The sequence below is a fragment of the Elgaria multicarinata genome, chromosome 4 (assembly GCF_023053635.1).
Source record: "Elgaria multicarinata webbii isolate HBS135686 ecotype San Diego chromosome 4, rElgMul1.1.pri, whole genome shotgun sequence".
NCBI classification, from domain to species: domain Eukaryota; kingdom Metazoa; phylum Chordata; class Lepidosauria; order Squamata; family Anguidae; genus Elgaria; species Elgaria multicarinata.
In genome coordinates this window covers 21,870,756-21,895,674 of record NC_086174.1, presented here as the reverse complement: position 1 = coordinate 21,895,674, position 24,919 = coordinate 21,870,756, and the positions used below count along the sequence as shown (strand labels likewise).

Here is a 24,919-nt window from a genome sequence, read left to right as displayed (position 1 = left end):
TCCCAAATGTGCCCACACATCATAAAAGGTTGGAGGTCCCTGGTGTGGTGAGGATAAAATGGGATAATTCTCATTAAGCACCACAGAGGGAAGGTGGATAAAAATTAAAGTAAATAACAAGCTGAAGTATTTCAGTTTAACTAGTTTGTGAAGTGGAAAGTAAAAACTGTATAACTTTTCTAAGATAAGATCTTTAATTAAAACAAACCTAATGAACAGCTGTTTTATCGTAATTGGAAGGCATTTTCTACAGCCGCCCATGAGCACAGAGCACACGCTTCATGGATACAATATCACTATTCAATTCCTGGCAGTTTTTGGCACTTCACCTTCATACCTTCCAACATACCTTAAGCTGTACTACAATGTCTACCTTGTTTTGGGGTCTCTCTCAGAATTCACAGCTATTTTAAGTCGTGGTGCATGACAAACTATCACAGAAAACTGGTTGGTTGCGTGGTCTTGGGTAAGCCCAGCTTCTATTCTGTTACTATTTCATTTCATTAATAGGTATAAAATGGATCTAGTGTAGAAGTTCAGGAGACACATTTCACTATACGGGTTCAGGGACAGGGAGTCTGTTGGAGGGTGACTGAGTAGTGAAGGAATGACAGCCAGCGTGGACACAGGCGTGAACTAAATGTTACAGTGATGGGACCTGTGTCTCAAAATGTGATTTGTGTGCTGATTTCCTATAAAGGAGGGGTAAAGTTGGGGCAATTTAGGTATTCTCAAAACAATTGATTTATAGCACGCTCATGACTGGCCACTCAGGTTGAGTACATGACGTCGTAAATATCCAGGACGTCTCCTGTGGTTATCCAATCTTTTAAAAATAATCCAATCTTTTAAAAAATACAGAGAATACCAGGCCTATATCCCAGGATTGTCCCAGGATCATCCCTGTGCATCCAAATGACACACAGGGGATCCCGGGAGCGGGCAGGGATGACCCCTCCATTTGCCTGGGATAATCCTTAGGCCTAGCTAAAGACTAATTTATGATGAGATTATTCCATCATTAGATAACACTGTTCTATTTCAAAGTATAGATTGCAATAGCAGTCCCTTTTTTATGCAAAATCATGTGGTTACTATTGGTCGCTGTCTGAAGGAGTCTGTTTTGAATGCGAAAAGACCCAAGAGTGGATAAAAATGTGGGATGATTTTACGTAATGTTGAGATGCTCTCCAAGTGCAGCATGAATGGGTGAGGGGTGCTGAAGTTTCCCTCCACATTTCACAACAACCCAGAATTCAACAACCCATCACATGGCTCAGTGTTATGTGCAAACCAGTCCAGTATATATAGGGTGACCACATTTTGGAAACCAAAAAGGAGGACACCCTAACATAGCCTTGGTCACATATCTGATTCTATGGCTCACAATTAAGACAAATCTGTTCTACATAATAGCTTAATGTTAAAATCACTGAAATAAAGAACAAGTGAGACATTCAATATATCTGAAATTAACTTTACTCACTCCTACTTTTGCAGCTTTTCCTGTACTTTGAAACTTTTGCTATACTGTGTGTGGTACAGTCTCCCCTTCTTTCAAATATGTTTTCTTACTGCAAATCCTTCACTGGATGACTATAGTCTCACCTTTTCTAACATTTAACACTCTTTCCCCATCACCTTTCTCATTTCCATTTTAAGTCAGGATACATACACACAGATTCAGCACACTGCTACCACTGAACAAATTAAGCAATTGACAAGTGTAGAAAAATGTAGTACAACAGACTAGCAACCTAGCATTCAGAAAGAATGGCCGCGTCCAGACAACACACTAAACCATGCTGCTTAACCACAAAATGGTTAATGGAATCCATTAACCATTTTGTGGTTAAGCAACATGGTTTAGCGTGTTGTCTGAACGGGGCCAGTATAAAATACTATTCCCCTGCAAAAGTTAGCCATGGAACAAAATGGACTAAAGGCTTGTTGCAGTCACTTCTCACTAGCACCTCTTAGCTTGTTTCAACTTCTGGTTTATCAATAAAAAAAACTACCACAATGCTAGACAAGGATCTTTCCTTCCTTTTATCCAAATATCTCCTGAATTTGCACTGCCTCAGTGTGCAGAGAACAGAAATCTCAATCAGCGAGTGTAATGCTCAACCCAAAGAAGACTCAGAAATAAACCCCATTGATTTCAATAAAGCTTACTCCCAGATAAATGAATATAGGATTGCAGCCTTAAATGAAGGTGCTTACAGGGACATTAGTATTTTTATTGCTGTTCATGATAAATCTTCACAATGGTAGAATTTAAGCAAGTTGAACAGTACAATTTAGTAATCCCATTGACTGCAATAGGATTTGTTCCCATGTAAGTGGAGCATAGGTTTGCATCATAAACTGACCCTGCAATCCTAAAATGTTAACATAAACATAATTCTAAACGCAAAACAGGATCATGGACAGAGGAGGGGGGAAGTTGTTAGGAAGGGGAGGTTTCTGCAATTGTGGAGCAAGTTGTAAGTCACACACAAAATGAACGTGGTTTGCAAAGATAATCCACAGAAATAATATTTTAACAAAGCCCAGAAGGCACTCAGTGTTATGTATATCAAAAAGACAGAAAACCTCAGCTATCCGACAGTGAAGAAATTATATCAATCAATCAATCAATCAATCAATCAATCAATCAATGGAGTCTGTCCTTCCAAGCAAAGTCAGGAGTCCTGCTGGACACATCCAGGTACTTCCGTGCCTCTAAAGTAACATTTTCATTTGTTCCTTTGTAAACACTTCAAACTGCATTTCAAGTTCCATTTATCAACACTTCAGAACATGTAAATAAATCTAATGAAAGTCTATGCAAAGTAGAGAAAGTCCACTCCAGAATAGTACAAAGAGTCGATTCGCAGAAGAACCTTTTCAATATGCTTAATTTAAAAATGGGTTCCCCCCTAACTTCCACACATGCACCTTTTATTCCAAATCATTCCAGCTTCTCCTTTATTAAGCTATTGTTTATTCTATTTATTATTATTATTATTACCACCAAGTTTATATTCCCCACCCGTCTTCCCTGGAAACACACAGCAACCATCACTCTCGCTCTCTCATTTTGCCCTCCTCTGAGGTGACATCCTCACCTCCTGCCAGCAAGCATGGCTCACAAGATAAGGGGGCAGAGCCGTTGAACTCCCTTCCTTAAGGAGAGGATGCCCACCTAGTCCCACAGCCCCGCCCACACCTGTGGAACAGGAGGCAGGCGATGGTGGCAGCACTGGCCATGCAAGCCCCAATGGCGGCAGCCTTGAGCACAAGCACGTCCCACAGCAGAGCCGAGAATGGGCTCAGCTGCGCATCCTTGCTGGACATAACGGCAGGCGTTGAGGGGACGGTGGAAGGCCCCGTCCAGCTGCTGCTGCTGCCGTTGGAGGCGTGGGGCAGTGGCGGAAGAGACGACAATGGGAAGGGAGGCGAGACACAGCATGGCGGCAGAGATGGAAGCAGAGGCAGCAGCTGGAGTGTGAGCATCGCTGGCCGCCGCCCAGACAAGGCAAAGGGGCGCATTGTGCCCGGTAGATGCGGCGAGCCCAGCCCAAGCAGAGCAAAGAGGAATGTTTCTCGGAATGAGGTGTCTTGTGACACCTCTTCCCAGGAGAGGCAGGGAAGCCAGAGTGCGATGGCTACCTTGCGTTCCGTCCCGCTGACTCCTGAGCCAGCTCGAGAGGCAGCGGGTTAGAGCGCTAAGCAGCCATATTGCTTGCTGGCTTCCGAGAGGCGGGGAAGCCGGAGCGTAAGCGGCTGCTGCCCCGCCTCTTCCGGAAGTCTCACATCTCACAAGATTTTTGAGATGAGGTATCTGTCGACTTGAGACATCAGACACCTCATCCCGAAAGTCTCGCAAGACACAGGACTTCCGGGGGAGCCAGGGAAGCCAGCGAGTGACTGATGCCTAATGCTCCATCCTGCTGGCTCAGGAGGCAGCGGGTTGAAGCACTAAGCAGCCGTGTTGCTGGCTTCCAAGAGGCAGGGAAGCCAGTGAATAAGCAGGGTTGCCCCACCTCTCCCAGAAGTCTCACGAGACAAACCTGAGACATCAGGATTTCTCAGACATTATTTATTATTACTTTTAAACCCACCCACCCCAAGCAAGCACTCAAAGCTGGGCAAATCCGGGTGTATGGTCACCCTAAGTATATAGTGTTTATGGGTGGAATTACGTGGTGCTTGCTGCCTAATACTGGGGTGGGACTGGCATTCACAGGGGGGTATTGGTGGCAGGGAAGGTCTTTATTCTGCTAATATCCCATCCCAACTCCTCCTTCCCCTCTGCGTTTCCCTCCCAGAGAGATTCTGATACTGAAAAGAATCCAGAACTATCAGCTGCCATCAACCAGGAGCCAGAAAATAAATTACTAATCAGACCCGGTCATGACTTCTTTTGTAGCTTGGGCGAAGTCTCAACTGCACAAGAAACTTATAGGAACAGAAGAGGTGCAGCAGCAGACAGTGAGGTGAACTTTCATCTTTGCCATCTCCACTCATTGCTGCTCTCTGCAGCTGGGCTGGGCTCCTCCTCCCCCCTTCACAGAGGATTTTGGAACCAACTGCCCTATGAGGAAGAGCAGCAGGACCGTCTGCTGGGGATGGGGAGGTCACCTGGGACCGCCTGAGTCTTACCTACTACAATAGGATTGATGGGATGCAGATTCTAGGAAGGCCCTAGAAGGCTTGAGGTCCCAGCCTGTAAGGCAAACGTCACCCGGCTCCTTTAACGCGTCTTCCAAAAAGATTGGGTCAACAGGCTATTTCTCAGAGGCCTACCAGGCCTGTTCTTGAACTGCGAGCCTAACCCATGGTTTAGCATGTTGTCTGAACAGGCCCTATGACAACTTTGCAACATTTAGAATTGGTGCCTGAGTTTGCTTGGTTTCCTCTTCCCACCCATCCCTTTTTCCTTGTGTGTTGTGTTGTTTAGATTGTAAGTTTGAGTAGGATGACCATATGAAAAGGAGGAAAGGGCTCCTGTATCTTTAACAGTTATGTAGAAAAGGGAATTTCAGCAGGTGTCATTTGTATACATGTAATTCCCTCTTCATCACAATACTTAAAGCTTCAGGAGCTCTGCCCTCTTTTGTATCTGGTCAAAAGGGCAGGGCTCCTGCAGCTTTAACTGTTGTGATGAAGAGGGAATTTCACCAGCTGCTGCATGCATACAAATGACACCTACTGAAATTCCTTTTTCTATACAACTGTTAAAGATACAGGAGCCTTGTCCTCCTTTCCCTATGGTCACCCTAGTTTGAGGGCATGGATGTTCTTGTTTTTTATTACTCCATAAGCTGCTCTGGGAGCTGATTCACAGTGCCATTTTAGGCATGTTTACTCAGAAGTAAGTTCTATTGTGTTCAACGGGACTTACTCTCAGGCAAGAATGTATAGGATTGCAGCTTAAGCCCCGAGTGCAGCGAAATCCTACACTTCAAGGAGGCGTACAAAGCCTGCAAATAACTAAACTGGTGTAAACGATTCTTCAGCTACTGTGAACTGCCATCTGCTACATGTGCAGCAATTGTAAAGCTATGTATCACCTTCACAGCTTTTCCCATCACCGAAGATCCTGTATCCACTGGGGCAGGAACAGCGGTATGAGCCAGGAATGTTGATGCAGGTGTGCACACAGAGACGAGGGGCTCCCTTTGGCTTGTAAATTTCACATTCATTCACATCTGCAGGGGGAGAAAAAAGTGACATTATCCCATAATTCTGCATGGACAAATACATCATTTCATAACAGAGTCAGCCAGAGTAGGGGGTGGGGGAATAGTTTCTGGGATATCACCGCAGTTGTTATCAACGGCATGCCTTTTATTGTTCCAAAACTAAGGGCTGTGCGGATTTGTTGAGAACGTAGTTCTTGGTATTCCTTTTCTGGAAGAACAACAAAGCGTCTTGCAGCACCTTGAACACTAACAAGTTTATTTTGGCATAAGCTTTTGGGGACTACAGTCCTCTTCATCTAATGCATGAAGCGTTATCCAAGCTTGCAGCTATATCTACCCATGGTTTTATGGGGATTGTAAACAGTGAGGTCAAAGCAAACTGAAATGCAGAAAGTCACTTACAATGACAATTATGTAATTAACAGTGGGCATTCACAAAACAGCTGCCGATAACAAAAACATCCTAGCATTGGGTAAACCAATTAATTCATGTTGTAGAGTCTTCGGCCTTAGCTAGACCTGAGGATTATCCCAGGCAAATGGAGGGGTCGTCCCTGCCTGCTCCCGTGATCCCCTGTGTGTCATTTGGATGTACAGGGATGATCCCAGGATGATCCTGGGATATAGGCCTGGTCCAGCTATGGCCTTCCTTTCACCTCCTCCAAAACTAAGGGAACAGGAAAGAAACATGTGTAGTAATAAAGAGAGAGCAGAGAAAGAAAGTGAAGGTGATCAGATGCAAACTTTAAATGATCACAAGAAAAAGTGAACTAACAATATACCAGTTCCGTGCTTTTGAAATCTGGAATGAACAGGAATCTTTGCAGCAGATCCTAGAATGTGACTCCACCGGCCACCTTTTGGACTCCTGGAAAGCTCTTTTTCCAGACCCTGAGTCCTGAAGGTGTCCTGAAAGCCCCCCTGGGTTAAAGCCTGATGCACTGACTTGATGTGCAACTATTGCTTTTTTGTGCTTATCTAGGGTGACCATATGAAAAGGAGGACAGGGCCCCTGTATCTTTAACAGTTGTATTGAAAAGGGAATTTCAGCAGGTGTCATTTGTATATATGGGGAACCTGGTGAAATTTCCTCTTCATCACAACAGTTAAAGCTGCAGGTGCCCTGCCCTTTTAAATCTGGTCACTCTAGTATAGCTCCTGCAGCTTTATCCTAGCTTACCAAGGCTTTCCTTTTCCCACACGATGCTCACATTGCCTCATTCTTACAAATGTAAGCATGTTGGAGTTTTTCCCAACAGGAAAAGTATATCTTTTCAAATAGGAAAAAAGTGCACTTTTCAAGTGTGCATCCAAATGTACCCCCATTAATTAAAGCATGCAGATGTGTCCTTTTTTTAAAAAAAAATGGTCTATTTAAATGTGCGTTTTTCAAAAAGCACACATTTTGTGAATGCAATCACAAGCTCAAGAATGTGCAAGCTTTCCCCAAAACTTGTGATCCCATTTATGCTTGCATTTTGGGGTTGTGAATGGGGCATTTTAGTCAGTTTTTCAAAGGTAAAAGAAAGTCTCGTAGATCCCTAGCACTGACACAGGTCAATGGCATCACAGACCGGCGTTGACAGGGCAGGTCCCTTCCATATCACTGCAAACCTAGTGGACCAAGCTTGGTGCACCCCAGTGTGGGCTGAGGATAAAATACTTACTGACATCAACCTGCCAGGCTTCGGCTTAGTGAGGAGGCTTCAATCCAGATGTGAGTTTTAACCAGGTTTATTTTTCATTGGACTTCTGGCAAAATAACCAAGTAGACTCTGACTATTTCCAGACCAAAACTGAGTGATGTTTCCTCATCTGTAGTCCAAATGCCCTTTTACTTCAAGATACATTTTTTCTCAGGCTAACGTAAGAACATAAGAAGAGCCAAGGGTCCATCTAGTCCAGCATTCTGTTCACACAGTGGCCAACCAGCTGCCCATGGGAAACCCACAAGCAGGACACGAGCACAACAGCACCCTCCCATCCATGTTCCCCAGCAACTAGGGAACATAGGCTTACTGCCTCTGCAACTGGCGGTCACACTTAGCTGTCAGGATATTGATAGCCTCATCCTCCATGAATTGTTCTAATCCCCTTTTAAAGCCATCCAACTTGGTGGACATCGCTATATCTCGTGGTAGTAAATCCCATAGTTTAACTGTGAGTGAAGAAGTACTTTCTCTTATCTGACTCTGTTTACATGATCATTGATCTGGGGCAAGGAGGGTAGCAATTTCTGAACTCGCTTCAACGTCACATGGGTTTATACGTTCACAGAGTAAGATGTAGTACCAAGATGAAAAAGAGCAAACAACTTCTGACACGATTATGGACTCTCAGATCTTTTTGAAATGAGGCTAAGCAGATAGTGTAAATTACAGCAGGATTGTTATCTCTGATGACTGGAGTTCACAACTTCAGAAAACACTGTGACCTGTGAATGACCCAAGGCCATCTGCGCAGTGGCATTGAAATGCTCTGAATTTCTTATTTGCACGACGGAGGCCGTTTCATAGAATCATAGAATCATAGAATAGCAGAGTTGGAAGGGGCCTACAAGGCCATCGAGTCCAACCCCCTGCTCAATGCAGGAATCCACCCTAAAGCATCCCTGACAGATGGTTGTCCAGCTGCCTCTTGAATGCCTCTAGTGTGGGAGAGCCCACAACCTCCCTAGGTAGCTGATTCCACTGTCGCACTGCTCTAACAGTCAGGAAGTTTTTCCTGATGTCCAGCCGGAATCTGGCTTCCTTTAACTTGAGCCCGTTATTTCTTCACCTGCCTTCCCCCCCCCCCCCCCCGTGATCGTCCCAGGATCATCCCTGTTCATCTGAATGACACACAGGGGATCCCGGGAGCAGGCAGGGATAATCCCTCCATTTTCCTGGGATAAGCCTTAGGTGTAGAAAGGGCCAGAGTTTACTATCTTCAGACAACAATCATGGGATAAATAACCATAATATTAAAGCTTCTGCTTCACCATTGCATGTGTATCCTTCTTTGCAAACCACCTTTCCCAGGAATCCTGTTGGTTGCAATTCCAGTGGTGTAGTTATACATTTTGAAGTGTAGGCACTCATCACGGTATGCCCCATAGCCAGGCCCCCACAGATAGTTCAAAAATTCAGGCAGCTGTGTTGATATATATCGACAACCAGTTCTAGCAGTCTTCATCTCCACCATGAGCAGGATTTTTGTAAAAGAGGAAGCCACTTAAAATACTTTTCCTTACAATAGGAAGCAATGTATTGTTGTTGAGAAAATTCATTCCACCCTACCCCCGACAGCTAGTGTGAGAATTGCCGCTAAACTCAGAGAGGACAAGGAATTCTGAAGTGGGGGTGGTAGGTGAAGTCAGTGTCCCTGCTGATACAAAAGTGCCGGTACTATGTCTCTGCAAGCCCTGGCTTCGCTACATCACTAACACCATATTTTGCAGCTTAGGGCTTCTCTACACCAGGTTTTATATCCTGCAACTTTACTGGGGCTTCTGGTTCTGGATTCTTTGTGGGATTAAGATCGTCCCTTTACATGCATCTCCCCCCCCCCGAGGGATTTCCTTGAGCTGCAAGTTCTATATGTTTAATTATACAGCCACTAGGTGGTGCTGCAGTATAGCTGCTGTTATAGCACACTCTATCATTACATGGAGATTTTCAAGTCGCCATTTTAAAATAGCTCATTATCCCTTTTACTAATAAAGCTGCGGAAATGGTCACATAGCACAGGAGAGGCCCTGGAGGTTGACAATATCATGTAAACCCAACATCATGTAAACAATATAACATTATGTATTGTATTGTTGTCTTTAATTTTCCCCACCTCAATCCAAAGGAAGAGGCGGGTAAGAAATTAATAATAATAATAATAATAATAATAATAATAATAATAATAATAATAGGACCTGCAAACTTCCATGTGTAACCAATTTCAAGATAAAATCCTTGTGTACAGAAGCCCTTAGACACAGCTTTAAGTTTAACTGGAAGCAATAGTGTTGACCCTTCAGATGTATCATTCAAGTAATCTTTTACCCTGACAGATGCTGTTTTCTGTTGTGCCACTCATATGGAAGCCTGCTTCACAGCTGCAGTGTTGCATTCTGTCGAATTTGGCACAGCGTGGCTTACGACTGAATGCCGGATCATTTGTTACACTCCATGCTGGTGGTACTAAAAGACAGGGAGGGAAGAAATTGTCTCCGAAACATATGACACTGCGGGGTTATATCTTTTCTATACTTCCTTATTGCTCCTTTTCCTCCTGAAGCATCTCCATTTATACAATTTCCCATTCCGTCCTTCTTTTTATTGTAAGTATTCCAATATTTATGCAAAGGGCTCTTTTTCCCCTCCAAAACATTTGGGTGAAAATGTTTACATTCAGATGGGACAAGCCTCGGGACCACGTGTCCCTTCCTCCCCAGCTTCTGGTTTGCAGCAAACCACAGTTTGCTGTTTGGTCTCCAAACGTGGCAAATTATTGCCTGAGCAAATAGCTGGGTATAGCAGCTATTGGTGTGCAGCTATTGGTTTGCTGCACACCAGAGGCTTCTAGCTCATCCCCTCAGACCTGGAGGGAAGAGGGCAGTTCCAGGGTCTCTCCCCCTCCTCACCCCCCAGTCTCTCAGTCTCCTGTTTAGGGTTACATACTGTATTCCTCATTCCCATCTTCTTCCACTCTTCAGCATCATACATACCTGTCTGGGTTTGATACTGGCAGTTAGGTCCAGTCCACTCCTGTGGACAAATGCATTTGTAGTGGTCACCTCCGTCCACACACGATCCCCCATTTTGGCATACATAACTTGTGCATTGACTGATATCTAAGAAAAAGCAAATAAAATTATAACATTAATGAGCTTGATTTGGGCGGCGGGGGTGGGGGAAGTAATCTATGACCTCCACATAGATTACTCAATTTCCTCCACAAAACGCTATAGAATCTTGCCTGGAGAAGACAATCTCCTGTATTTATTTATTTTATTAGAACATTTGTATCCCGCCCTATATCACAAGTATCTCAGGGCAGCGTACAGATAAAATCATACAAACAATATAAAACAATAAATATACACAGCTAAAAACAAATTAAACCATTAATAAGCTAAAACCAGCATAGAATTTAGAAACAGTAAAACCAATTAAATCAAGTAAAATTATGTGCAGGCTTGGTGAATTTAGCTATCAGAGGCTTCTCCCTATGTATGCTGGCACCGGAATGAAGCCAGTGCCGGTGACAGTCAGGCCTCCAAGGGGAGGGGCATTCCACAGCCAGGGTGCCACCACAGAGAAAGCCCTCTCCCATGTCCCACCATAGCATATGACCTGCGTTGGTGGGATGCAGGGGAGGGCTCCTCCAACAGATCTCAAGTCTTGGGCCAGCATACATAGGGAGAAGCGCTCCCTCAAGTATCGAGGTTCCAAGCCGTTTAGGGCTTTAAAGTTTATCATCTTTAAAGCCCTACATGATTTGGGTCGAGGCTACCTGCAGGATTGCTTTCTCCCATATAAACCACCCCGCACACTCAGGTCCTCTGGGAAGAATCTACTTCAGTCAGTCAAAGTTAGGACCTTCTCTTTTGCTGCTTCCAGGCTGTGGAATGGTCTGCCGGAGGAGACTCGTCAACTTAACAGTTTATTAGCATTCAAGAAAGCTATAAAGACCAACCTGTTCCTGCAGGCCTATCCAGTGGAATTTTAGGAAGTTTTTAGAATGTGTATAGGATGTTTTAACAATGTATATTATGTTTTAATTCACTTTTATGTATTTTATATTTGCTGTTGTTCCCCTCCTCAATCAAGATGGAGAAATGGGTAAGAAATATATTATTATTATTATTATTATTATTATTATTATTATTATTATTATTATTATTATTATTATCAAACACCTTGAATTCTGACCGGAAGCATATTGGCAGCCAGTGCAATTCCTTTAAGACCGGTGTTATATGGTCTCTGTGAGATGTACCGGTCAGCAGTCTAGCAGCTGCATTTAGCACTAGCTGCAACTTCCAAGTCATCTTCATGGGCAGCCCCATGTAGAGTGCATTGCAGTAGTCTAATTTGGAAGTTACCAATGCATGCACTACTGTGGCTAGGTTATCCCTGCCCATGAAAGGCCATTAAAAATCTAAGCACTGGACACTGCTGTGAAATGATGCTAGGGTCTTTCCATTGGGTTTGATCAGGGCCGCTCCTATCCTTAGGCAGAGTGAGGCAGTTGCCTCAGGCAGCAGATGCTGGAGGGCAGCCCTGGCTATTCCTCCTGAGCTCCCTGGCCATTATCTTCTCTTAGAGGACAAAGCTGTGTGTGACATACAACCCATCCTGCAGCCCCTTAACTAACATATTGCACTTGGGTGTGTTAGACCTTTCCCCATTGTCAGTGTTGAAGATGCCACTGCCCGACCAGCCAGACCAGTTAGTTCCTGTGTGTGGAACGAAAGCAGGCAATCTCTTTTGCTGCAGGTATGCTTTAACAACACATGAACCATGAATGACCAAGAGGCATGTAGAAGGGAACCACAATTCCACTTGCTGGCTCAGCATGGTGAATATCCCACCACCCTTCTTGGGCAAATGTGATAAATTCCAGCCTTCCTCATGATCTCAGAACTGGGGACGGGGACAGGGTGTCTCAGAAGCACACAGGGGTGCACTAAGATAATTTTAGACTCCAGACTGCACAGTCTTGTGTATGGTTTCACTTACAGAAAAATGTGCTATGCCAGTATGGTGGCCATGTGTCCTCTTTTACAGAAGACAATCCTCTATTTGAAAGAGTGTCAGAAGCCTACATATTTGTTCCTGGAAATTCTAACACGTGTAACCCATGGTAAGCACAACTGCTCTGTAAGGTGTGGAGATGTCTTCTCTCACCCTGGCTCAATTAGTCTGCCTACTTCACCTGCTCCCCCACATATGGGGAGGCAGGCATATCACCAAAATAAAAACAGATACCAGCAATATGTTTGGCATGTTGAAAGCTGACGTAAGGGCTTAGTTACAGCCTTCCTCAACCTGGGGCGCTCCAGATGTGTTGGACTGCATCTCCCAGAATGCCCCAGCCAGCTGGCTGGGGCATTCTGGGAGTTGTAGTCCAACACATCTGGAGCACCCCAGGTTGAGGAAGGCTGGCTTAGCAGTTTCCCCTGAATTTTGAAAAGTCCACTTTTATTTCTTGAAGGCAAGAGAAGCGGTCCCACAGAATTCCTTTCTCTGCAAGAACTGGGCCAGATTGTCCCAAAATTCCTATTCACCTAAAGCCCCCTTTCACCTCTCCCAAGCTTACGATGTGTCGACACAATGAGTGTGGTGAAATTCCTTGAAGAAACGGGCCGTGAATGCCGTGTGGGATGCAAAGCCAAGTCCTCCTGTTCATCATCAATAGAATATTCTAAATAATCAGGGGTCACCAGACCATGAAGTTATTGAACAAGCAGCCAAGGGGTTGTATCTGTCGCGCACACCCACCCACCAATGTCCTTGAACTTCCCACTGAGCTGAGATTCCCATCTGGCTTCTTGCAGTGAGTGTGTGCACTGGACCTCAGCGACACCTGGCCTAGGCAATGGTAAGAGGTTTGTAATGCAAGCAAAAGTCACTGCCCAGGTGTTCGAAAGAGGAAAAAATGCAGGGTGTGTGTGTTTCGTCCTTGTGCAGAAGCCAGCTGTCAACCCCGTGTTAGAGAATGAGGGGGGGGGGGGAAGGGAGAATCTATGTAGATTATATGGATCACTGTCCTTATTCCTGCCACTCACTTGATTCTAGACTATCTGGCTAATACAGTGCGTCATAATCTCTTTGAGAGACTAAACTTCCATCTTCTTGGCCACAATGGAGAGCTGCAGTCCTCTGTCCTTGCTGAGGCTCAGACAGTGGCTCAATGGCTCATTAGCATTTCACACAATGAGGAGGGAATTCGCTTAAACAAACAGCGCTGTCAATGTGCTGAGGCCTGAATGGTCTAAGTGCCCTAAGGAGGAGCGTGTGAAAATTTAAACCATACAGACAAGGGCAGGGATTTATGCATCCAGTTAACTTCCTTTTTTTTTTTTTAAGAGTCAGGAAAATGGATGCCAATGTATTGTGTGTATGAGAGAGAGAGAGAGGGAGAGAGAGATGGATACATACTTCAATTCAATCCAATGCTTGAGATGAAGAATTCTCCACCAAATGGCAATGCACGAGGAAGGAGCAATCTCTTAAGAGGAAACAAGTGGGTCCTGCTGCAACAAAATGTTGCAGTGTGGGATACTATGTGTGTGTATGTGTGTGTTTGCATGTATGTATGTGTGTGCGTATGTATGTGTGTGTGTGTGTATGTATGTATGTGTGTGCATATGTATGTATGTATGTATGTTGTTGTTGTTATTATTTAGAATATTTATATACTGCTCGCCATTGAAAAATTTCGGAGCGGTGTACAAGGTAAAATGAAAGTAAAAACAGAATAAAACAGTTAAAACAAAATGTAAAAGAAGCAAAAACAGAAATCCAAGGCTGCATGTTAAAGAAAGTCTTCTTGGAATAAAGATGTTTTCAGGAGGCGCCGAAAGGAATACAAAGTTGACGCCTGCCTGACCTCCAGAGGCAGGTAATTCCACAGGAGGGGAGCCACCACGCTGAAGGCTCTTCCCCTGGTGGATTCCAATCGGAGGATGGATCTAGGTGGAACCACCAGGAGAAGGCCCTCAAATGACCTCAGTGACCGGGGAAGTAGAGGGATTTTTTTAAAAAAGAAACACCAGTTATTTCTACCTTCCTACCTTTATTATATACAATGAAGATTAACTAATTAATAATATATGCATTATGCATATATATATATATATATTCCTTCCTTTGCAAATCGTTTCACATAGCTCTGATTTCTAAAACTTCACATTCTTAACTGTGTGACTTCATCTGAATTTCCTCATAGCACTGATGTAACTGGGGAAAACAGTATAATCTACAGTTTTACAATTTAATAGCAAAACTGTAGGATTTTGTGTGTTTCAAAGAGCATTTTTAATAATATATATATATATTCTTGTCCTACCTCTGCTCCTCATCTGAGTGAAAGAAATTTAACAAGTTATGAATTTTCTGGCATGGAGTCAAGTGATGGGAAAAGCATCACCGATTTCAAGCTCTTGTTGAAAGCAGAGGTGCAAGGTCAGAAAAAATGTGGCAACTCTAAGTAAGCTAGAGGGCAATTTGCATAGCTTATAGCAATTAATAATTTCCTCCCTTAATTACATTTTATTAAACAAAAGACAGGGAAAATATAATTTAGAGATAAATGCAGATTAAATTGATGAAAAAATACTGTTCAATGTACAATTTTTATGCCAGTTGTTCCAAAATTAACAAGCGTTTTTGGAGAGTCTACATTGAGCAAATATTATTAAATAACCAGTGCTCCAAGATTTAATTAATCATTCATTAATATCTGGTATGAGCACAGTTCTCACATTTTTGGCAAAAGCAGAGTTATAATAAAATTATCAAGCCATTTCAAAGGGAAAGGATTAGCTGTGTCAATTTCTGCACCCGTAATCATTTGTCACTTTTGTAGCTCATGGCTATTGTAAGTCATCCGCCTGCAACTTTTGATGTAGCTACACACCTTTTAGGGTAGAGTCCTATACTTGAATTAAGAACATAACAATTATCATGGTGGATCAGACCAAGGGTCTATCTAGTCTAAGCATTCTGTTGACATAGCGGCCAACCAGCTACCCACAAGCAGGGCATGAGTGCCACAGCACTCTCCTGCCCATGCTCCCCAGCAACTGGTGTATATACGCGTACTGCCTCTGATACGTAGCACATAGCCATCAGGACCAGTAGCCATGGATAGCCTTCTCCTCCAGGAATTTATCCAACCCCCTTTTAAAGCCATCCAAATTGGTGGCTATCACTACATCTTGTGGTAGCGAATTCCATAGTTTAACTTATGCAGGCCATGTGAAGAAGTACTTCCTTTAATGTGTTTTAAATCTGTCATCATTCAGCTACTTGGTATGACCCTGGGTTCTAGTATTATGAAAAAGAGACAAAAATGCCTCCCTTTCCACACCATTGTAGAATTTTGTACTCCTCTCTCAGGTTTACTCGCCTTTTTCTGAGCTAAACAATCTCACACATTGCAATCTTTCCTTACAGGGGAGTAGTTCCAGCCCCTTGATCATTTGAATTGCTGCATTAGGCCAACTGATTTTCCGAATTACACCAGCTGAGGGGCTAGAGAATTTGATGGAAGCCCCTCTACCCTGGTAAAACAACAGGCCTACTGCCTCTGATACTATCACTCAGAGGAAGGCCAGGATCTCTTCTCAATCATCCCAGCGTGCAGGACATGGAATAATGGGATCAAGTTATAGGAATCCAGATTCCGCCTGGACATCAGGAAAAGCTTCCTGTTTGTTAGAGCAGTACGACAATTGAACCAATAACCTAGGGAGGTAGTGGGCTCTCCCACACTAGAGGCATTCAAGATGTAGCTGGACAGCCATCTCTCAGGTATGCTTTAATGGAGATTTTGCATTGAGCTCAATGGACTCAATGGCCTATGATGATGATGATGATGATGCCCCAGAGCCGAAGCTCTCTGGGTGGTTTACAAAGATTAAAAAGCTGAACATTAAAATCGATATACAAAATTTAAAACCATAAAAAGCATAAAAACAGATTAGACAATATCCATTCTGAATCAGTTAAAACTCAACATATGCTGTTAAATGCCTGGGAGAAGCCCCTTCCAACTCTACTATTCTATGATTCTATGAAACCTGAGATACACTGTTGGCATGAAAGATAAATCGGAGGAACTGCCCAGATATACCAGTGGACCGTTCTGCCTGCCGTCTCCTGGGACATCTGTCCTAAGTGCCTGGCTCTGAGGATGGACCCCCTCAGAACCAAGCATTTGGACCTGGCTGTGGCCATGTCTCTAAGAGCTGCACCAGCTAGAGCAGCCAACGTGGCTCTTCAGACACCCTGTCCTCTGGAGGTGGAGGCAACAGCAATGGCGGCAGAAGCAGCAGAGTGAGGAATGGAGACAGGGGTGGGGACACAGCAGTGATGGCAGTGGGCGTATGGGAGCGGCAGTGGTGCTGCTAATCTGAGCCAGGTGGAGCCACATGGTTCAGAAGCTGATGGGGGCAATGAATCGTGCCCTCATCTGTCAGCTGCTGTATTGTGAACCGCCCAGAGAGCTCCGATAAATTCATGCTACCATCACTGTCCCGCCACCACACACGTAGCACCGCTGCATTTGCTGCTGCTGTGGCAAATATTAAATTTCAACACTATTTGCCACTACACAAAAGGAGCTGGCAGCTCTCCTGCAGTGCTCACTGGAGCACCCATGCCTCACTCTGAGGAAGGGACCCTTTCTCAGAGCAGGGCATTGTCGGCGAGTTGGCCCCAAAAAGCATGCCAATGCCACAGCATGCTTGTCTTCTTGTGGCTACTGGCAAATAAAGCATCTCTCCTGGAATGTGAACTGTGTGTGTTAATTCAAATGCCTGTTCATCATCACAGAACACTCTTCTGCCCAGTAAATAATTTTTAATAGGGGCAATTATGTATAATTTTCTTGTTTGCCAATCCGGATAAACCACATCTTGGCAGAAAGGCACGTTTGCAAATAAGCACATTAGAGTAATTATGATCTTTGGGCCATGCCAGTCACTTTTTTAGAGGCTGGCATCTGTTATTACAAATAAATTATCTATTAAAGGATTTGATTTATGCTTGGATCTAATCACAATGAATAACAGTCACATGGAATCAGAATGATCAGCAATATTCAGAGCATAAAACTCTTATGGTCCGTACACAAAACTATATTTAAGTCAAAATTAATGAACTTAGAATGACTACCGCTCTGGTTCAAATTACATGGATTGGGATCACCATGGCACCAATAAGCGCGTTTTTTTAAAAAAAAAAAAAATCACCCTTTTACTTCTTCAGGTAGAACAAAAGGGTGATGGGAAGTCTGTTCACAGATAAATTTAACCTGTTGGGTGTTTTACTGTGGTTTTAATTTTTGTGAACCGCCCAGAGAGCTTCAGCTATTGGGCGGTATAAAAATGTAATAAATAAATAAATAAATAAATTATCTCTATCGACTTTTCTTGATTTCATGCCATTAGTGATATCTTAAAAGTATTTGGGAGAAGAGCCACAAATTCCTAAGCCATACATCCTTCCAAGTGTTCATCAGAATCCCTAAATTCAATCTAGACCGTACTATCTTGACAATATGACAAAAAATGGCTTTTCTGAAGTTGCCACTTGCATTTTATGGGAAGCTTCCATTGGTACCAACGGGAGCTTCCCCGAAATATATATTTTTTGTTAGGCCTGTGGCAGTTATTTATTTATTTATTTATTCCATTTTTAAGAACAGAAGTACAGAAGAGTTAAGAACATAAGAAGAGCCACGGTTTGGGACCAAGTTATTTGAAGGACTGCATCTGCCCACCAGTGAGAGAAATTAGGTGGGCGTCCACCTGGGAGAAGGCCTCCTCAGCAATGGCCCTACACCTGTGGAACAAACTCCCATCGGAGGTCCACCATGCACCATCCTTTTAAGAAGGCTTTTAAGGCCTTCAAAATGTTTTATTTTATGATGGCCTTCTTATGATGAGTACTGTTTTGCTGCTATGGCCTTTGTTGTTCTTGATGATTTTATTGTTAGCTTTTATTATTTTAACTGCTATTTTACTGTGTATGTTTGCATTGCTTTTAATGTTTTCAACTGTTTTTATGTATTTTATTGCTGTAAGCTGCCTTGGGAGAGCTCCTGCACTGAAAGGCAGCCAAGAAATGTTTTAAATAATATAAATCATCATCATCATCTGACCAAAGGCCTACCTGCATTCTGTTCCCACATTGACCAACTGGATGCCTAGGGAAGCCCACAAGCACAACAGGAGCATAATAGCACCCTCCTGCTTGTATTCCCCAATATACTACCTCTAATCCTGGAGGTAACATGTAGCCATCAGGACTAATAGCTATTGAGCCTTTGTAAACAATGCTTTTATGTGTGCTTGTGATTCCTCACTTATGGTAGTTTGCAGGTCCTTTACATGACGTCATCCTCCTCCAGGGCCTCTCCTGTGTATTGCCATCATTTTAGCATTTTTTTTCTCTAACGAGGGAAGTCTGGTATATTTCTGAAAGGTAGCATTAAACCTACTGTATTTGCACAATTTTGCTATACTAGGGTGTCACTAAGGGCATAGACAGACGGGATGATATCACGGGGATCACCCCGGGATCGTCCCTGTGTATCCACATGACGCACAGGGCATCCCAGGAGCAGGGAGGGAAGATCCCTCCCTTTCCCCAGGATATTGCCCTACAGTTCTGTTGCGCTTTTTCCATGGTGTTGGGATCATCCCGAGACTGCGGAACGTGTGGCCCGGTGTCGCGAAGAGCCAGGCACAGAGCTCTTGAGGATGGTGGGGTGGGGAAGCGGGGAAATAGTTTAAAAAACAAACAAACTACCTTTCATGCACAAGTGCTCTTTAAAAAACAAAAAACAAAATGGCGGACGCAACGTCCTGTTCCTCCTAGGATGTCGCACGCCATGTGTAGACAAAGGGGGAGATCTCGCAATAACCATATCGTGAGATCCTCCCTCATCCATCACATTAGACCCGGTAGGTCTAGCCATGGCCTAAGTTGTTATATAATGCAATATATAGAAAGGCAGAGAAAGACACACACACCCCTGAAAAAAAAACATGTGTAAAGGAGCCGACCTTAATCACCCAAAGAATCCAGAAGTAGAAGCTTTGTTAAGGGTGTGGGTTAAAAGCCTCATTTTAACGCGAGCCCCTGCCGAAGGAAGTGAGGCAGGTGGCTACTAGGAGGAGGGCTTTCTCTGCTGTGACACCCCGGCTGTGGAACGAGCTCCCCAGAGAGGTTCGCTTGGCACCTACATTGTTTTCCTTTCATTGCCAGCTGAAGACCTTTTTATTTTCTCAGTATTTTAACACCTAACTTAACTTAAATTTAAACTCTGCTGTTTTAATTTCATATTTTAACCTATAACAATTTTTGCTGTGTGGTTTTATCCTGGTCGTGCTTTTAATATTGTATTTTGTATTTGTGTTTTTAAATTGTTGGTTGTTTTATTATACTCTTCACGGTTTTAATTTTTGTGACCCGCCCAGAGAGCTTTGGCTATTGGGCGGTATAGAAATGAAATAAATAAATAAATAAAATTTACAAAAGCCAATTGTTAGCCTTAAACTTCCATAAATTTGTCTAATCCCCTTTCAAATCCATAGCCATGCACTTTGTGAAGAAATACTTTCTTTCTTCCCTGCATCACTTTGCACTCAGTTTCATGGGCTGGCCCCGGGTTCTAGCATTATCCACCTTCTCGACATCAGGTGTAATTTTATACACCTCTATCATTAAGCAGGTTCAACTGCTTAATGAGGATGGCAAATTGATAACAGACAACAAAGAAAAGGCTGAAGTGCTCAATTCCTACTTTGCCTCAGTCTTCTCCCAAAAGTGGGTCTATGACCCCCCTGGAAAAAGTGAAGCAGAAGTTGAGGGAGCAGGATTACAGTTTGAGATTGATAAACAAATGGTCAAAGAACACCTAATTTCCTTAATGAGTTCAAATCTCCAGGGCCTGATGAACTTCATCCTAGAGTAATGAAGGAGCTAGCGGAAAAACTCTCAGAACTTTTGTCTATTATCTTTGCAAAATCATGGAAGACGGGTGAGATGCCAGATGACTGGAGGAGGGCTAACGTTGTCCCTATCTTCAAAAAGGGCAAAAAGGAGGAACCTGGGAACTACAGACCAGTCAGTCTGACATCCATCCCTGGGAAAATTCTGGAGCAGATTATAAAGAAGTCAATCTGTAAACACCTTGAAATCAATGCGGTGATCACTAGAAGCCAACATGGATTCGTCAAGAACAAGTCCTGTCAGACAAATTTGATCTCATTTTTTGATAAGGTAACCTCCCTTGTGGACTGTGGGAATGCTGTGGACATCATATATCTTGACTTCAGCAAAGCATTTGACAAAGTGCCCCATGATATTCTGATTAACAAACTAACTAAAAGTGGCCTAGATGGAACAACTATTAGGTGGATTCACAGTTGGCTACAGAATTGGACTCAAAGAATACTTATCAATGGAACCTTCTCAAACTGGGGAGAGGCAACGAGTGGGGTACCGCAGGGCTCAGTCCTGGGCCCAGTGCTCTTCAACATTTTTATTAATGATTTGGACGAGAAGGTGCAGGGAACGCTTATCAAATTTGCAGATGACACAAAATTGGGTGGGAAAGCTAATACCCTGGAAGACAGAAACAAACTTCAAAGTGATCTTGATAGGCTGGAGTGCTGGGCTGAAAACAACAGGATGAAATTTAATAGGGATAAATGCCAAATTCTACATTTAGGAAATAGAAATCAAATGCACAGTTACAAGATGGGGGATACTTGGCTCAGCAATACTACAAACGAGAAGGATCTTGGAATTGTTGTACCTGCAAGCTGAATACGAGCCAACAGTGTGATATGGCTGCAAGACAGGCCAATGCTATTTTGGGCTGCATTAATAGAAGTATAGCTTCCAAATCATGTGAGGTACTGGTTCCTCTCTATTCAGCCCTGGTTAGGCCTCAGCTAGAGTATTGCATCCAGTTCTGGGCTCCACAATTCAAGAAGGACGCAGACAAGCTGGAGCGTGTTCAGAGGAGGGCAACCAGGATGATCAGGGGTCTGGAAACAAAGCCCTATGAAGAGAGACTGAAAGAACTGGGCATGTTTAGCCTGGAGAAGAGAAGATTGAGGGGCGACATGATAGCACTCTTCAAATACTTAAAAGGTTGTCACACAGAGGAGGGCCAGGATCTCTTCTCGATCCTCCCAGAGTGCAGGACACGAAATAACAGGTTCAAGTTAAAGGAAGCCAGATTCCAGCTGGACATCAGGAAAAACTTCCTGACTGTTAGAGCAGTACGATAATGGAACCAGTTACCTAGGGAGGTTGTGGGCTCTCCCACACTAGAGTCATTCAAGAGGCAGCTGGACAAGCATCTGTCAGGGATGCTTTAGGGTGGATTCCTGCATTGAGCAGGGGGTTGGACTCGATGGCCTTGTAGGCCCCTTCCAACTCTGCTATTCTATGATTCTATGTCCCCGCCCCCTTACTCACCTTTTTTCTATGATGAAAACTCCCCCTCCTCACAACAATGGTCCCAAGACCATTTCCCATGGCTGCTATTCATGTAACAAAAATGTAAACATTAATTGCATTTGCACAATTGAAGAATGTCTAGTTTAGTCCCAGGCTGGATCTACACTATTGCTTTAAAGAGCTTTATAACAGTTTTATAGCGCTTTAAAGCAGTTAAAGCGCTTTATAACTGTTATAAAGCGCTTTAAAGCAGTAGTGTAGATCCGGCCCCAATCTTGCACATTAATCAGGAATAAGGGTTTTCATAAGCATGGCTGCTTCGGTGGTATTCCTCAAACCATATCATGCGCAGTCTTGTCTGAAAACTGGATGGAAAGCATCTATGCCTTGGCTAAGGGAATAAAAGGGCAAAGTACCTTTGCACTGGGGAACCTCCCCAGACCAGCTGCCGTTTGGCTGACACATTTGAGAACTGGAACCGATGAGCTGAAATCCAGGATCACAGGTGAAATGGACTTCATGGTCCACCATATTCTTGGTGCCAAATCTTTTGCCATTCAGTGGGGCATCCCGTGCAGGGCAGAACACTGCAAGCAGAGTTGGATAACACAGCAGTTAGAAGATACCCGGTTAGTTGCTCTCAGAGGAACTAGGGCAAAGATTCACCGAAACATTCTGGTGTATTATGATCTGGGTTACTGACTATGTGCATGGTGACAGTCGAATAATGATTAGATTCACGTCACACTGAAGTCAATGTTTGCTTGCTTTATCATGGGCTTGTCTACACGGGCACTTTACCCTGGGGTAGCTTCAGAGTGGCAGTAGGTGATCTACATGATGCAGCCACCACTCTGAAGCAATCCAGGGGCAAAGCCCCAAAGCTCTGTGCTAAAAAAAGTTGGGTACTTACCCCGACTTTTTTAGCCTGAAGCCAAGCTCCGTACCTCTGCGGAGCCTTTTTAAGGGGGGGAATTAAAGGGGGTGTTGGAAGGGTGTGGACAGGGAGCTCCAGGCTCCACTCTGTGGATATTTTTTTTAAAAAAACAACAACGGGGTGGGAGGTGGGAGGAGAAGACCGGGGCAGCAGGGAGGCTGCCGCCACTGCAGGAACAAGCACCGGGGAGGGGGTTGGAATGGGGCACCCGGCTCTCCTCCCTCTGAGCTTGCTTTTGCTGCCCCATTAGCCTCCCCCCCATTTTTTATTTTTAATCTTTAGATGCAAATCTTTACATCTAAAGATTAAAAATAAAAAACTGGGAGGGGAGAGGAATGGGGCATCCAGAGAGAGCTCAGAGGGAGGAGAACCAGCTGCCCTGTTCCTCCCCCTCTTCATTCTGCCAGCGGCAGCAGTGGCAACTCCGATTTGGCGCTCCTTCTCAAGCAGATGCTGAGAAGGCGCGCCAATTTGGGAGTCCAGGGCCTCGGGGCACAGACCCAAGGCCGTCAAGACGGGGGCCATGAAGCAACTGAGATGCAAACGCAGGTATTGGAGTTCACTCAAACATCATCCTTCTGACAACAAGCCACCTGAGCATCTACAAAATCCTTCCTAGCCCTGGTCTATATGACTTCGGTAATGCTCTGCCTGACAGTGCAATCCAGGGTGCAGCTGCATTGATGATCTTTGCCAGTGTCTACATGGGAAGTAGGGATGTGCTCCGCTTCTCCTCGAACCGGAGAAGCAGGAGCGGAGCGGGGGGCTTCGCCTACCCTTAAGGCGGAGGCGAAGAGAGTCAGGGGGGCTGGCGGATCAAGGCGAAGAGGATCGCCTCAATCCGGAGCTTCGCCTGAAGGTAAGTGGGGGGGAGGGGGACTAATCTGGCGCTGCCGGTGCTGCCATCTATGCGGCGGCGGCGGCAGCACCAGGTAAAGGAGCAGGGAGGAGGGACACTTACCTTCCTCCGTCGCCAGCTTCAATTGAGGCCCCGGTTGAAGCCGGAAGTGAAGGCCGAGGCCTCTTCCGGCTTCAACCGGGGCCTCAATTGAAGCCAGCGACGGAGGAAGGTAAGGGGGCGGGGGCTGGGCCGGGGGCTGGGGCGGGGGGCTGGCCTACCTGGCGCCGCCCGCGCCAGCATCCATGCAGCGGCGGCGCCAGGTAAGGGAGCAGGGAGGAGGGACGCTTACCTTCCTCCGTCGCCGGCTTCAATTGAGGCCCCGGTTGAAGCTGGAAGTGAAGGTCGAGGCCTCTTCCAGCTTCAACCGGGGCCTCAATTGAATCCCGCGACGGAGGAAGGTAAGGGGGCGGCGTGGGTGGGTGGTTTCTCTTGCGCCGCCGCCATCCATATAGTGACGGCGGCGAAACCGGATCTCACTCCGTGGAGCGGAGCGGGAGACGGGCGGAGCGGCGCAAAGAGGATCGGGCCACGAAGCGGATTGGGGGGTCCGTGCACACCCCTAATGGGAAGGAGTGCAGTTGAGGGCTTTCACTCACCCAACACCCACGAGGCCAGTCAAGGGGTTCCTGAGACCGCACCCTCTCTTTTCTGGTTAGTGGGGTTTTTAAGGGGGAAATGGGGCTGACTGTGTTTTTTGTTTTGTTTTGTTTCTTTAACTGTAAATGCGAAGTATCACATTTACAGCTAACTGGGGGGGAACAAAGGGGGAGGAACGGTGGCATCCCTCCGTGGCGGGATTCCAACCCGCCCTTTAAATTTTATTTATTTTTTCTAAACAAGGCTCCGCAGAGGCCTTGCTCCAATCTAAAAAAATTGGAGTGAGTCCCTGACTTCTTTAGTGCGGAGCTTTGTGGCTTTGCCCCTGGATTGCTTCGGAGTGGCAGCTGCATCGTGTAGATCACCTGCCGCCACTCCGAAGCAATCCAGGGGCAAAGCGCCTGTGTGGACGAGCCCCTAATCTTATTGGAAACTACTACAAATTGAGCCCTTTTAAGGAACCTGCCAGATCGTTACCCATATAATTAAAGCTTCTACAGACTTCAGTTATTGACACATTAAGTACCTCTCTCCATTTCTGGAGATGTATTTCTGTGTCCCCAAAGATGCTGTGCAAACGTTTAAGAACTTGGAATGTTCCCTTTGGATT

General features: G+C 44.7%; 1 protein-coding gene across 1 annotated transcript in view; it reads right to left on the bottom strand.

The window, feature by feature from the left end:
* The window catches only part of FBLN7 (fibulin 7), a 37,020-nt gene that overhangs the window by 6,103 nt on the left and 5,998 nt on the right, over positions 1 to 24,919 (bottom strand). The window contains exons 3-6 of the mRNA XM_063125544.1: positions 22,291 to 22,461; positions 10,390 to 10,515; positions 9,725 to 9,862; positions 5,559 to 5,696 (exon numbers count right to left, since the gene is read on the bottom strand). Coding sequence (XP_062981614.1) covers positions 5,559 to 5,696; positions 9,725 to 9,862; positions 10,390 to 10,515; positions 22,291 to 22,461 — 573 coding nt within the window. The remainder of the gene's footprint in view (positions 1 to 5,558; positions 5,697 to 9,724; positions 9,863 to 10,389; positions 10,516 to 22,290; positions 22,462 to 24,919) is intronic.